The 11,944-nt window shown below is 53.8% G+C and overlaps 1 protein-coding gene across 1 annotated transcript in view; it reads right to left on the bottom strand.

The window, feature by feature from the left end:
* The window catches only part of Mdga1 (MAM domain containing glycosylphosphatidylinositol anchor 1), a 43,010-nt gene that overhangs the window by 11,135 nt on the left and 19,931 nt on the right, over positions 1 to 11,944 (bottom strand). Inside the window, exons 3-9 of the mRNA XM_090355749.1 lie at positions 9,082 to 9,256; positions 7,847 to 8,043; positions 7,572 to 7,704; positions 7,117 to 7,386; positions 4,791 to 5,120; positions 1,213 to 1,509; positions 522 to 806 (exon numbers count right to left, since the gene is read on the bottom strand). Coding sequence (XP_090211875.1) covers positions 522 to 806; positions 1,213 to 1,509; positions 4,791 to 5,120; positions 7,117 to 7,386; positions 7,572 to 7,704; positions 7,847 to 8,043; positions 9,082 to 9,256 — 1,687 coding nt within the window. The remainder of the gene's footprint in view (positions 1 to 521; positions 807 to 1,212; positions 1,510 to 4,790; positions 5,121 to 7,116; positions 7,387 to 7,571; positions 7,705 to 7,846; positions 8,044 to 9,081; positions 9,257 to 11,944) is intronic.

Below are 11,944 nucleotides of genomic sequence, written 5' to 3'. Positions count from 1 at the left end.
CCTATGCGATATAGGGGCGGGGCCATCACCGAGTTGGTAAGACTTTAAAGGCTGGGTTTGAAGAGGGCGTGGCTGATAGAGGTTCTGGAAAGGGGCTGAGCTGCGGTGGGCGGGGCTTAGGGCAGAAAGGGGGTGTGGCCGCTAGAGGTCCTGAAAGGGGCTGAGCTGCGGCGGGCGGGGCTTAGGACAGAAAGGGGGCGTGGCCGCTAGAGGTCCTGAAAGGGACTGAGCTGCGGTGGGCGGGGCTTAGGACAGGAAGGGGGCGTGGCCGCTAGAGGCCCTGAAAGGGGCTGTGCTGCAGCGGGCGGGGCTTAGGGCAGGTTTCTGTGGGCCTAGGAAGGGAAAGGCGTCCACCTCCGGAGACTCCACGGCGGCACTGGGTGGGGTCCAGGAAAGGCAGAGGCCCCAGTCTCGAGCCGGCGGTAGGGGTCTGGCCAGGCACAGCAGCACGGCTTAGAGGCAGAGTTTGGCCTCAGGTGGGCTCGGGTGGGCAGGTGGGGCGGGACCGACACAATGCTCACCGGAGACCTGGAAGAGGCAGGTGGCGGAGCCCACGTCGTTGGAGACGCTGCACTCGTAGCTGCCGCTGCTGTCGCGGGTGAGGGCGTCGAGGCGCAGGTCGGCGTGGTCCGGGGCCTCGGTGGCGGCGGGGACCACCGGCGGGGGCGGCAGCAGCTGGCCCTTGAAGCGCCAGGCGGCCGAGGCGATGCGCTGCGGGCTGCCGCGCAGGAGCGAGCAGCGCAGGAGCACGGGCCGGCCCAGCGCCTGGCGCACGTCCTGGGAACTGGGCTCCACCTCGGGCGGGACTGGGGGGGCAGGGGTGGGGTCAGCGATCCGCGGCCCTGGTCCCCAGGCTCACCCACACTCACCACCCACTACCCGGGCCCAGGCTGGGAGCCCTTCCCGCCTACTGGCCCTGTTTCCCAGCCGTGCTCCAGACCCGGCTTCGGCTGGAGCGCTCGGCAGCTGGAAAGCTAGATGGGTTCGGTTCAAATCCCAGCCACACCTCCATCGAACTGGGAATTTAGGCCCCTCGCTCCCTCATCTGTCCGCGCCTCCATCCCCCTTTTTCGTAATAACGGGAGGATAACAGATTTTTGTTCCCGGAAATGAAGGCCGCGTGATGGGGTCAGAGCCCGGGCCGGTGGAGCCCCGTGCGCGGTGCAGGGTCTGGGGGAGCGGGCGCGTGGGTGGTGGGGTCCCGGGACTCACACTGCACGTTCAGCTGCACCTGGGCCTCGCGGGCTCGCACGTTGAAGCCATTGTAGCGAGCCGTCTGGCAGCGGTAGGTCCCGCTCATGTCGCGGCTCACGCGCTCCAGCCTCAGTTTCCCGTCCGGAGTCTCCTCCAGGGGCAGCCCCGAGGGCAGCAGGATGACCTCCTTGTCCACGCGGGACCAGAGCACGGGCGGCCGCGGCTTGCCCCGCACCTCGCAGTGCAGCTCCGCGGGCGAGCCCTCGCGCACCGTCACCACGGCGCGCCCCTTGGGCACGCTGATGGTGGGTGGCACTGCGGGGGGAGGAGGCGCAGTCAGCAGGGCCCAGAGCTCCCCCAGCCTCTGCCCCGGACGCCTGCCCGCCCCTCCGGGTGCAAGCTTCTCCCTCTCAGCTCCACCAAGTCCCCGGAAATGGCCAAGGCCCAGCTGAGGTTCTCAAGCCCTCTCAGCCTCGTGGGTCTCCACCCCAGTTCACCGAGGGCTCCGACGTGAGCCTCGGCCCCCCTCCCCACTTCCTTGCATTACCAAGTCCTTTCTACTAAGCCCTCCTCTTCCAGCTTCCCTCTCCTGCCCCTGCCCCTGCCCAGTGAAAGCCTTCATCTCTCCATTGCACCCCACCACCTTTGCACCTTTCCAAAGCTTGGTGTGGTGTTTGGCAGACCGTAAACTCCATCTCCCCCAGTCTGCCTTTGAGAAACTCAGGCTAGTGAGGGAAATAATACAAGGGTCTTTTTAAAAACAAGAGGCTGGCAAGGCCGGGTGGCTCATGCTTATAATCCTAACTGTTGAGTAGGCTGAGATCTGGAGACCATGGTTTGAAGCCAGTCCAGCCAGAAAAGCCATGAGATTCTTACGGCCAATCTCTTCCTTCCCCCTCCCCACAGGCTGCCAGGCACCTGAGGCTTAGGTATGCAATTAATCCTAGCTATTCAGGAGGCTGAGATACAGGAGTCACTGTTCAAAGCCAGCATGAAAACTCCATGAGACTTATCTCCAACGAACTACCAAAAAAGCCAGAAGTGGAGTCATGGTAGAGCTCTACCCCTGAGTGAAAAAGCTGAGGGCCAGCATCTATAACCTGGGTTCAAGCCCCAATACCAGTACAGAAAAACCCCAAAGCAACATAAACACATAAAACAACAATGAGAAACTAGGCAGGCTGTGTCCCTATCTCCCTCCTGCGGGCCAGAAAGTAAGGCTCTGGCTGCAGCCCAGGCCTCACCTCTGCCCAGGTGACACATGCTAAGGATGGAACAGAAGCCAGGTGGAGCCTAGAGTCAGGAGCCTGGAGCAGAGCTGGTACCCAGAGGCGCAAGGTAAATACATCTAGCCCTCCCCACCGACCCCACCCTATCCCACTGCCTTTTTTTTCAGCATGAAAGATACAAGCCAAGAGCTTCCACAATTGGGACAAGTGCTCTACCACTGAGCCATTCATTAAAATTCTGTCAGTCACTGCTGAACCTTTTCCAGCCCAATACCCTGCCCACATGGAGGGGTTTTTGAAGACCTTTCTGGGTCCCAGCCCCTAGTGCCTCAAATTAAAATGCACTCAAACGACTTACCATTAAGTATTAAATAGGAAGTTTTTATTTGTAAATAATTCTACAAGGCAGCTACGATCCAGCTACCTGGCTGGCATAATTTATAACCCATAAACATTTATACATTTATTAGCTTTAATTTTTCAGTTTTCTCTGTTCTTTTGGAATCGGTTCACTCATTTTTTTTCTTTTCTTTTTTTAGGCCTAAATCATTTCCAGGGGATCTTAAAAAGCTTCGCTGCCCTGGGCATCAGACCTCTGAGCCAAACACAGAAATAGCCCTGGGCCCCAATCCTATCCTCTCAAACACCCCAACTTTCCCAACGCCTGCCTCCTCCCGCCAGGCTAAGGAGTGGCCTTTCTCCCTCAGGCTCCAGAGCCCCCCAGCTGTCTGACCTGATAGCTCAGCTTTGCAAACAAGACCCTCAGGCTCTGGCCTCCACCACCCAACCTCAGCCACCCCCTCTTCTCTGGTATCCCAGCTTCTGGATTAAATTTATGTCTTTCCTAGATTGTCCCCACCTGACAAATGCTGTCACACTCTGGTACCCCCACTCTAGTGTCCCCAGGATGCTCGGTGGACCCCTCTGCCACTCTCCCTGCCACATTTCTGGGGGGGTCTGTTTCCTGCCTGGCTCCTCCCCCAGCATGTCTAATTTCCTTCCCCTCCTTGAGAAGCCTGGGGCTGTGTCTCCCCTCCCCACCCAAGTGCACTCCCAAGGCCCAACTCAATCAAGTACATCTCCTTCCAGAAGCTTCTCCTGCTCTCCTCAGTATCTCGGGGTGTCTTTGTCTGGAGTCAGGGTGGAGGGCCACTTGGTCTCATATAAGAGAGATGAAGCCCAGGCCCTGGAGTGGAAGGAACCTTCTTAACAGACGTCCTGGGACATCTGACCAGCGCCAGCCTTAGCTCCTCAGCTCAGGGTCCGGGGCCAGAGGCCAGAGTTCTGGTGACTGTCCCAAAGACCCCCCCTCTCCCTCTGGCCCACGCTGTGTTACTTACTCCACTCAGTGTCCCTTTCTGAGCCCATTTCCTTATCTGTCAAATGAGAAGGTAAACTACCACCTCATAGGGCATCACAAAGCGTAAGAGAAATACATAAATGCATAAGATCCATAGCAAATACTCAGTAAATGTTAGCCAGGGTCATCTCATCCTTATCCTCTTCCTTCCTCTTCTCCTCAGTCTATTATCACCACCACCACCACCACCACCATCACCCCCATCGTCGTCGTCGTCACCGTCACCACCACCACCACCACCACCACCACCAGAAAAGACTTGTATCCTTATCCTGGTGTGGAGCCTCAGGCTTCCCGTGTTGGAGTCCTAACCCCCACTTCCTCAAGACATGCTAGCATGTGGAGAAGCGGTGAGGGCCCAACAAACTCACTGGAGACACTCCCTACCCCAGTTGATGAGTCTCTTTCTAAGGGGAGAAGACTGGGACACAGAACACACAAAAGGAAGACCGAGGGAAGACAGGAGGCCTCTGAAGATACCACCCAGCACCTTGACCTCCAGAACTGAGACAAAACAAAGCCACCCAGTCCGTGGCACTGTGTTACAGCTAACAAACCTGGACAAAGAGGCCATAGGTAACCTGACCTGGGGTACCTCTCAAAGCCCATCTCATGCCATCCTCCCTAGTCACTTCCCTTCCTTCTCTTCTCCGATGGCTGAGGTACTTTCCTGCCTCAGGGCCTTTGCACATGCAGATTCCTGCTCTCCTATTCCTAGTCAAAGTCCTGCCTCATTCAGGACTTAGTCCTCACTCAGATGTCAGATCCTTCTATCTCAGAAAACTCTTTCTAGATTCTCACAGATCCTAGTTGGCAATGATGGATTTATTTGTTCACTTTTCCCCTTCATCCCTGGGCACGGCACGGGGCCAGGCAGGTCACAGAGTTAACACAGGAGTGCATATGAACAGGCAGGGCCCTCCCCCAGGCCAGCCTCCCTTTCTCAAGCTGTTGCCTCCACCCTGGCCACAAATCCTCGATGCCCCTCCACCCTTCTAGTGACCCACCTGTCTCTGAAGAGATGTTGACTTCGACGCTGAGATCAGGCACCGGTGAGCCCGGGAAGGAAGCCAGACACAGGTAGGTGCCATAGTCGCTGAAGTGCAGGTCAATGAGCTCCAGGCTACTGGTGACGGCAGGCAGCTCGGGGTCATTCCGGGTCAGCAGCAGCCGCTTGGACATGCGTGCTGGCTTGCCATTCTTGAACCACTGGTAGCTGACTTTCTCCTGGGGCACGGCGTCCACGTGGCACGACAGCTTCAGGTCCTGGCCCAGCTGGATGTTCTCGCTCTCTTTGATCACATCAGGGGTGATCTGGAATGTGGCATTCTTCATGGCTGCCAGGGGTGGGGTGGGGGAGAAGGGCCGAGGTTAGCACAAAGCAAGGAGTCCTAGCTGGGAACCAGTGACTCACCTGCAATCCTGGTCACTCTGGAGGCTGAGATCTAAGGATTGCAGTTTAAAGCCATCCTTGGAAGCGAAGTCCTTGGGACCTTTTTCTTTTTCTTCCAGTCCTGGGGCTTGAACTCGGGAACTTAAGCACTGTCCCTGAGCTTCTTTGGCTCAAGGCTAACACTCTACCACTTGAGCCACAGGGACACTTCCAGCTTTTTCTGAGAAATCGAACCCAAGGCTTCAAACATGCTAGGCAAGCACTCTACCACTGAGCCACATTCCCAGCCTCCCTTGAGACTCATCTCCAATTAATCACCCGAAGTGGAGCTGTGGCTCAAGTGGCAGAGTGCTAGCTTTGAGCACAAAAGCTCAGGTACAGCACCCAGTCCCTGAGTTCAAGCCCCAAGACTAGCACCAAAAAAAAAAAAAAAAAAAAAAAACCCAAACCAAAAACCAACAATGAATCTGTGGCCCAGCCCAGCTTCTTCCCCTCAAACTGGCCATCTGCAAGTTTGGTGGGGTTGGGGATAAAAAATGTCTAGGACATATACCCCACAAGAGACCATCCCCCTTCTCTGCTTGGACATGGCTGTGCTTGCTCAGATGTGTTTTAAAGGTTTGAAGATGGGTATGGTGGGACACTTGACACTCTAAGACAGGAGAATTGAGAGTTCTAGGCTAGCCTGGACTACTCAGGAAGATTGTCTCAAAAAAAAAAATCTGAAGTAAGTCAAGCAAGTTCTTTGTAGGTTGCATATTAATTAGAACACTGGTACAGCAGCCACAAAAGCCACCAATCAGGACTGAGCTGAGCAAAAGTGGGCTGCAGTCACTTGAAAAGGTGGTGACTGTCCGTACTGACCCACAGAGACTTCTCCAAGGCAGGTTTTAAAAGCCAGGTGGAATGGAGTGGAGAAGAACAATCTTCCCCTGATGGGAAAAAAATGTCCTCAAGCATGGCCACCATCTTGTGACCATCTAAGGAAAGTCAGAGATTGACAGGTCCATGAAAAATGAACATGAGCTGCAGTAGAACAGGCCTGGAGTCTGGTCTGAAAAACAACGACACAGCTCAAGCTGCAGGAGGAAAGGGATTTAGAGTTTCCTCGAGTCAGAATAGCAAAATGAAGGTCATAACTAAGGCGAGTGTTTGGACTTTTGTGGGCCTTGTTCCAGGGTTTTCTGTGGCTTTCACACTTAGTAATGACCTTTACATTTCCTGGCATGCTTGCTACATAAGAGTTACATAGAGGGTAGGCGGCAAGCGTGCTATTTTCAATTACATGTGGCTAATCTTGTAGCTAGGAGGAGAGCCAGGACATTTCTCTTGAAGCCCTATAGTGCTCCACATGTTTGTTGCCTCTGTTTCCCAAGTCTAACAAAACTAAAAGTAATCAAAGCTGGGCCTCTGTGGCTCACGCCCGTAATCCTAGCTACTCAGGAAGGTGAGATCTGAGGACTGCAGTTCAAAGCTAGCCCAGGTAGGAAAATCTGTGAGATTCTTATCTCCAATAAAACTAAAGAAAATAAAATGCCTCTAACAAAGTTGGAGCTCAAGTAGTAAAGTACCGGCCTTGAGCAAAAGAGGTGCAAGGACAGTGCCCAGATTGCATTCAAGCCCCCCAAAGTGGCACCGACTAAAACAAACAACCATCCAAAGTAATCACGTAATCAGTACCAATGCTTCCTACCTTTGCATTGCTGAGGTTATTACTTGAAAATGTAAACTCTAAACAAAGCTTTCTACTTGAGTCTTTCTGCTTCCTGCTGACTGAATTGCAGGCAAATCAAAATTCGCTTTGCACTCCTTATTTACAAGAGGAAGCAGTGACAGGGCCTGGCCTGGTAGCTCACAGGTAGCCCATGGAGGGCAGGGACCCCCATTCCCTCCCTCCCACCTCCCCTCCCCCACCCCACCCCAGTCCTGCAGGCACGTACATCGCACCAGCAGGTTGACCGTCTTCTTGGCTGGGTTGCCCACATTGTTGGTGGCTGTGCAGTTGTAGTAGCCGGAGTCCCGGGCTTGCACGGAGGGGATGCTGAGGGTGCCACCCTGGGCCAGGGCACCCAGGGGAAGTGGACCAGGCCCATGGGACCACTGCAGCTGGGGTAAGGGGTCACCACCTGTCAGCAGGCACTGCACTGTCACGTTCTCCCCTGGGTTCACCACCAGAGTCTCATTCACAGACAACTTCAGGGATGGTGGTGCTAAGAGGACAAGGAGGCCAGGTGTTAGGGGGTAGGGGGCCGGATGGGGGGGGAGCAGAAGGGACTCGGGAAGCCCCGCGGATAGGGGGAGTGAGAGAGGAAGAAACAGGAGCAGGCAGAGGGAAGGAGGGCTGACACCAGCACGGAGAATGGTCCCCGCCCTGGAACTTGGCCAGCGCCCGTACCCGTGGTGTTGGTGAGGCGGAAGGCGATGGCCCTGTCCGGGATGCCACACACGTTGCGCACGGACACCTGGCAGGTGTAGCTGGCGTAGTCCTGGGGCCGCAGGTTCTTCAACTTCAGGACCTTGGTCTCACCCTGGCCACAACAGCACCCAAGTGAAGGCCCTCTGTGGACACCCCTCCCCACCCAGTCACCCTGCACCACAGACCAAAGCCGATTCCTCCTGTGGGGTCCAGGAGGGAGGTGGGGGGGCGGGTGAGCAAGCTGCCGTCCTGACCTGGGTGTAGAGGGGTTCGTAGATGTCCACGCCGTTGTCCTGGCTGTGGGACAGCGTGTCGGAGCCCCGCTTCCAGATGAAGCGGGCGGGAGGGTTGGAGTTGACGGTGCAGCGCAGGAACACGGTCTTCTCCTGGTAGAAGTTGCCGCGCACGTCGCTCACAGTCTGGTGGATGGTCAGCATGGGCTCGTCCAGGTCTGCAGGGGGACAGCCCCACCACGTCAGGGACTCTGGTCCATGGAGACCTCCCCCCGCAGGGATGCTGCCGTCAGCCACAGGCTTTCCTGCCCCTGCAGGCTTGCCCAAGCTGACAGAGGCCACAGAGAACTGGACTCCCAACCTCAGGGCCTGCTCTGGCCCCTCCACTGGGAGGGAGCTGCGCCCACAGCCGGTAGGGCAATGTCTAGCTCCACAGTCACGTCCTTCCATTGCAGAGGAATTGCTGCAGATTGGCAATCAGGAACAATTAGCCTGGTTTCGTTTCCAGTTTGGCTGTCACTTTCTGGTGACCTGCCTAAAGTCCTTTCTCCTGCAGGGCCCCAGTCTCCCCAACTGGCCAGTTGGACTAGATGGATAGCTTCCAGCCCTGCATACACAATAGAAGCATACCCAGACTTTTCTTCTCTCTTTTTCCTTTTCTCTGCTTCATCTTTTTCTTGTTTCTTTTTGCTTGTGTCGGTCAGCACTGGGGCTTGAACTCAGGACCTCACAATCTTGTCTAGGTTTTTCTCATCCAAGGCTGCTACTTGAGCTGCACCACTTCTAGCTTCGTGTTGGTTAACTGGAAATAAGCATCTCAGGGGCTTTCCTGCCCAAGCTAGCTTTAAACCATGCTCTTCAGATTTCCACCTCCTGAGCTAGACCTAGTCAATGCCTATTGGCTTCTGCCAAAAATCCTAGCTACTGTGAGCCTAGTGGTAGAGCACTAGCCCTGAGCACAAACGCTCAGGGATGGTCTCTAAGCCCTGAGTTCAAGCCAGGGCATCTCAGAACTGCCCTGGAAACAAAAGCAGAGACAGGAGATATTGCAAGATGAGCCCTGGGCCTGGGTCCTCATCCAGACACGGGCATCCCCACTCTGTTTCAGTACCTGGCTTTCCACACTTGTAGCCACCCACTGGACAGAGGGACAGCATAGCCTCCCCACCACCCCCAAACCATCCTTTCTCCCTCCACCCCTTTCCCACCAGGCCTTGGTGACTGTTGGCACATGGGGACCCTGGGTCTGGACTCACACTGCACATCCACGCGGATGGATTTGATGGCTGGCACCCCCACGCCGTTCTCAGCCTTGCAGTAGTAGCGGCCGCCCTGTGTGCGTGCAATGCGCTCGATGCGCAGCGTCTCATTGAACACTGACGTCTCCTGGAACTTATCCGAGGCGCTGCCTGCCGTCTTGGTCCACCGTACCTGGGTGGGAAGGGCCAAACCGGGTTAGACCTGTGGCCAGGTGGCACATGAGGGGGCAGAGTCCCCTGCAGTGGTGTCCCTAATGCCTCTCCAGGGGAACACGTGGGAGCAGACCCAGGCCTGAACCAAACATGGGGCAGGGAGAGCCGGGGCGGGGGCCACAGGGCTTCTGATCTGAAAGACCAGGGGTTGTACTGGCTAGTATCTGCCTGCCTTGATTCTTACCCCCCACCCCCTGCCAGGAAAATGGGTAGTACCCCCTCATTTCTAGGAGTGCTGGCCTAATGGGATGAGCACAAACTTAGGCCCTGAGGTTTTTACTCCCTAGCTTAGTGGCCCCAGCCTCCCGTGTTCCCTGTGGGATGGGAAGCTAGTTTTAAAGATGGCCCAGGGATTCTCATGCTGTCTTGTCCTCTCCACTCTGTACTAGCCAGGTCCGTGGGACCAGTGGAATGACGTGAGGACACTGGCAAGCTAGATTGTGACAGACTTGTTTCTGGCTCGGTCACGCTCTGAAGAATGCCAGCTCTTCTCGTCCTAAGCCAGGCAGGAACAGATCCTCAGGCCCAGTGCCATGAGTTTGCTCAGAAGTGGCTTCTCCAGCCTGAGACATCTTCAAATGGCTGTGGACACTGGGCACTGGGCCTCTTAAAGCCTCCAAGCCAGACCTAGCTGCTAAGCTGTGCCTGTAGTTCTGCCTACAGGCACTGTGAGACCAGAGAGCTAGTGTGTTATTGTTGCTCCTCCTCCTTCTCTTCTTCATCTCTTTTTTCTGTCCTTTCCTCCTCTTCTTCTTTCTTCTTCTTCCTCTTTTTTTTTTTTCTCCATGCAGGTTCTGTGGCTTGAACTTAGGGTATAGGTGCGTCCTTCAGGCTTGCTCAAAGCAAGGACTCTACCACTTGAGCCACAGCTCCGCTTCTCTCATTTTGGTGGAAAATTGGAGATAAGAATATCATGGACTTTCCTGCCTGAGCTGGCTTTGAACTACAATTCTTCAGATCTGATCTCGGCCTCCTGAGTCGCTAGGATTCCAGATGTGAGTCACCAGCACCTGGCTAAGTGCTTGTGGTTTTCAGCGCCTGGAGGTTAAACATATTCATTAGGCAACCACAACTAATATAGCTCCCATTTTGCAAAGTCCTTATGAGGTTTAAAAAGTATGGTGCTGGCATACATTGAGTCATTTGGCAAGGTTTTAAAAATTCTTAATTTTGCCTAAGACAGTAGAAAAGATATCAGCAGTTACATGAGCTGCCAACAATTTTTTTTAAGTTGATCATGTGGTGTATGGGGGAGCTCTTCCGTCACGGGGCACAGGCTACCGTCATGTGAAGGTCAGCCTGTTCTCCACGGAGCTCACACTGGGGGGAGGTGGACCCCAGGGCCCTGCACATTCCAAAACATGAGGAAGGACAGAAGCAATTTCAGCAATCTAGACTTACACCAGGTGCCAGTGGCTCATGCCTGTAATCTTAGCTAATCAGGAGGCAGAGATCTAAGGCTCACAGTTCAAAGCCAGGACAGACAGGAAGAATCCTTGAGATTCTTATTTCCATCTACCCACAAAAAAAAAAAAATGGGACTGAGCTTCGGCTGAAGTGGTAGAGCAATAATCTTGAGTATGAAAGCTCAGGGACAGTGTCTAGGCCGGGAGTTCAAGGTCTAGGACCAGTACAATAAAAAAATTATTTTTGTTATTGTTTTTTTTTCTAGGTGGGTTTTATGTACCTCTTTATCATCTTTGAGTGGCTACCTTTGTCTCTTTAAATATTCCCTCTGGCTTCTCAGTTTATTTTCCAGATCTTGCAACTTCCTTCCCCCCTTCTTCTTAACAGTATACTAGGGGTTGACTAGTCTTATACTTCCTAGAAAGGCACTCTAACACTCTAGCCATACATCCTCAGCTCTTTTGCTTTTAGTTTTGTTTTCCAGATACTGTGCCGTTAAATCTTTGTGGGCTGGCCTCAAACTACATTCCTCTTCCTTTTGCCTCCAGAGTAGCTTGGAATACAGTTATGCATGTGCCAGAATTCCCAGTCTTTCTCTTTTCCAGAATCACAATGGTTGATTTCCTTAGCAATAATCATCCAATTCACTCATTTTCCTTCTAGTTGTCTCTAGGAGTTTGGAGCCATTTTTTTTCTTCCAAGATCACATCATTTTTATTTCTAAAATTTCCATTTCTTTCCCCCCCTACATCTAATGGATGAAGTTTTGTAATCTTCTGTTTTAGGAATTCCATTTCTCCCTATCTCTTCACTATTTTTAAGCATCTCTATTCTGATGATCTCTTTGGAGTTCTCTGTTCCCTAGAATTCAGACATGAATTGTTCGGGGTGTCCAGGCTCTCTTGACACAGTATTCACAGGAGAAGTCGCCATTCTGGGGAAAGAGAGCTACAAGAGACCTTGTCGGAAGTTTTCCTTCAGATGCACAGAACCTGCAGGAAAGGGCAGCCCATGGATCAGTAAAACAGCTCACCAGTGTCTGGAATCTACAGCTGTTCTGTGCCTGCCCAGCTGAGTGGCTCTGCGCCCCTTGTTGGAGGGCCCTAGGAAGAGGATCTTCATCTTGGTTGATCTGCTGGCTTTTCAAATCCTTTTCCTTATCCCAAATCATCTCCAGTCACTGGCCTTTTCATGGTACACTGGTGAACTTGAATTTACGGTTCTACCATCAGTGTTGATT

The sequence above is a fragment of the Megascapheus bottae genome, chromosome 22, assembly GCF_031878675.1.
Source record: "Megascapheus bottae isolate mThoBot1 chromosome 22, mThoBot2.hap1, whole genome shotgun sequence".
Taxonomy (NCBI): Eukaryota; Metazoa; Chordata; class Mammalia; order Rodentia; family Geomyidae; genus Megascapheus; species Megascapheus bottae.
The sequence above is the reverse complement of the archived record's forward strand: the minus strand, read 5'-3'. Positions and strand labels throughout refer to the sequence as shown.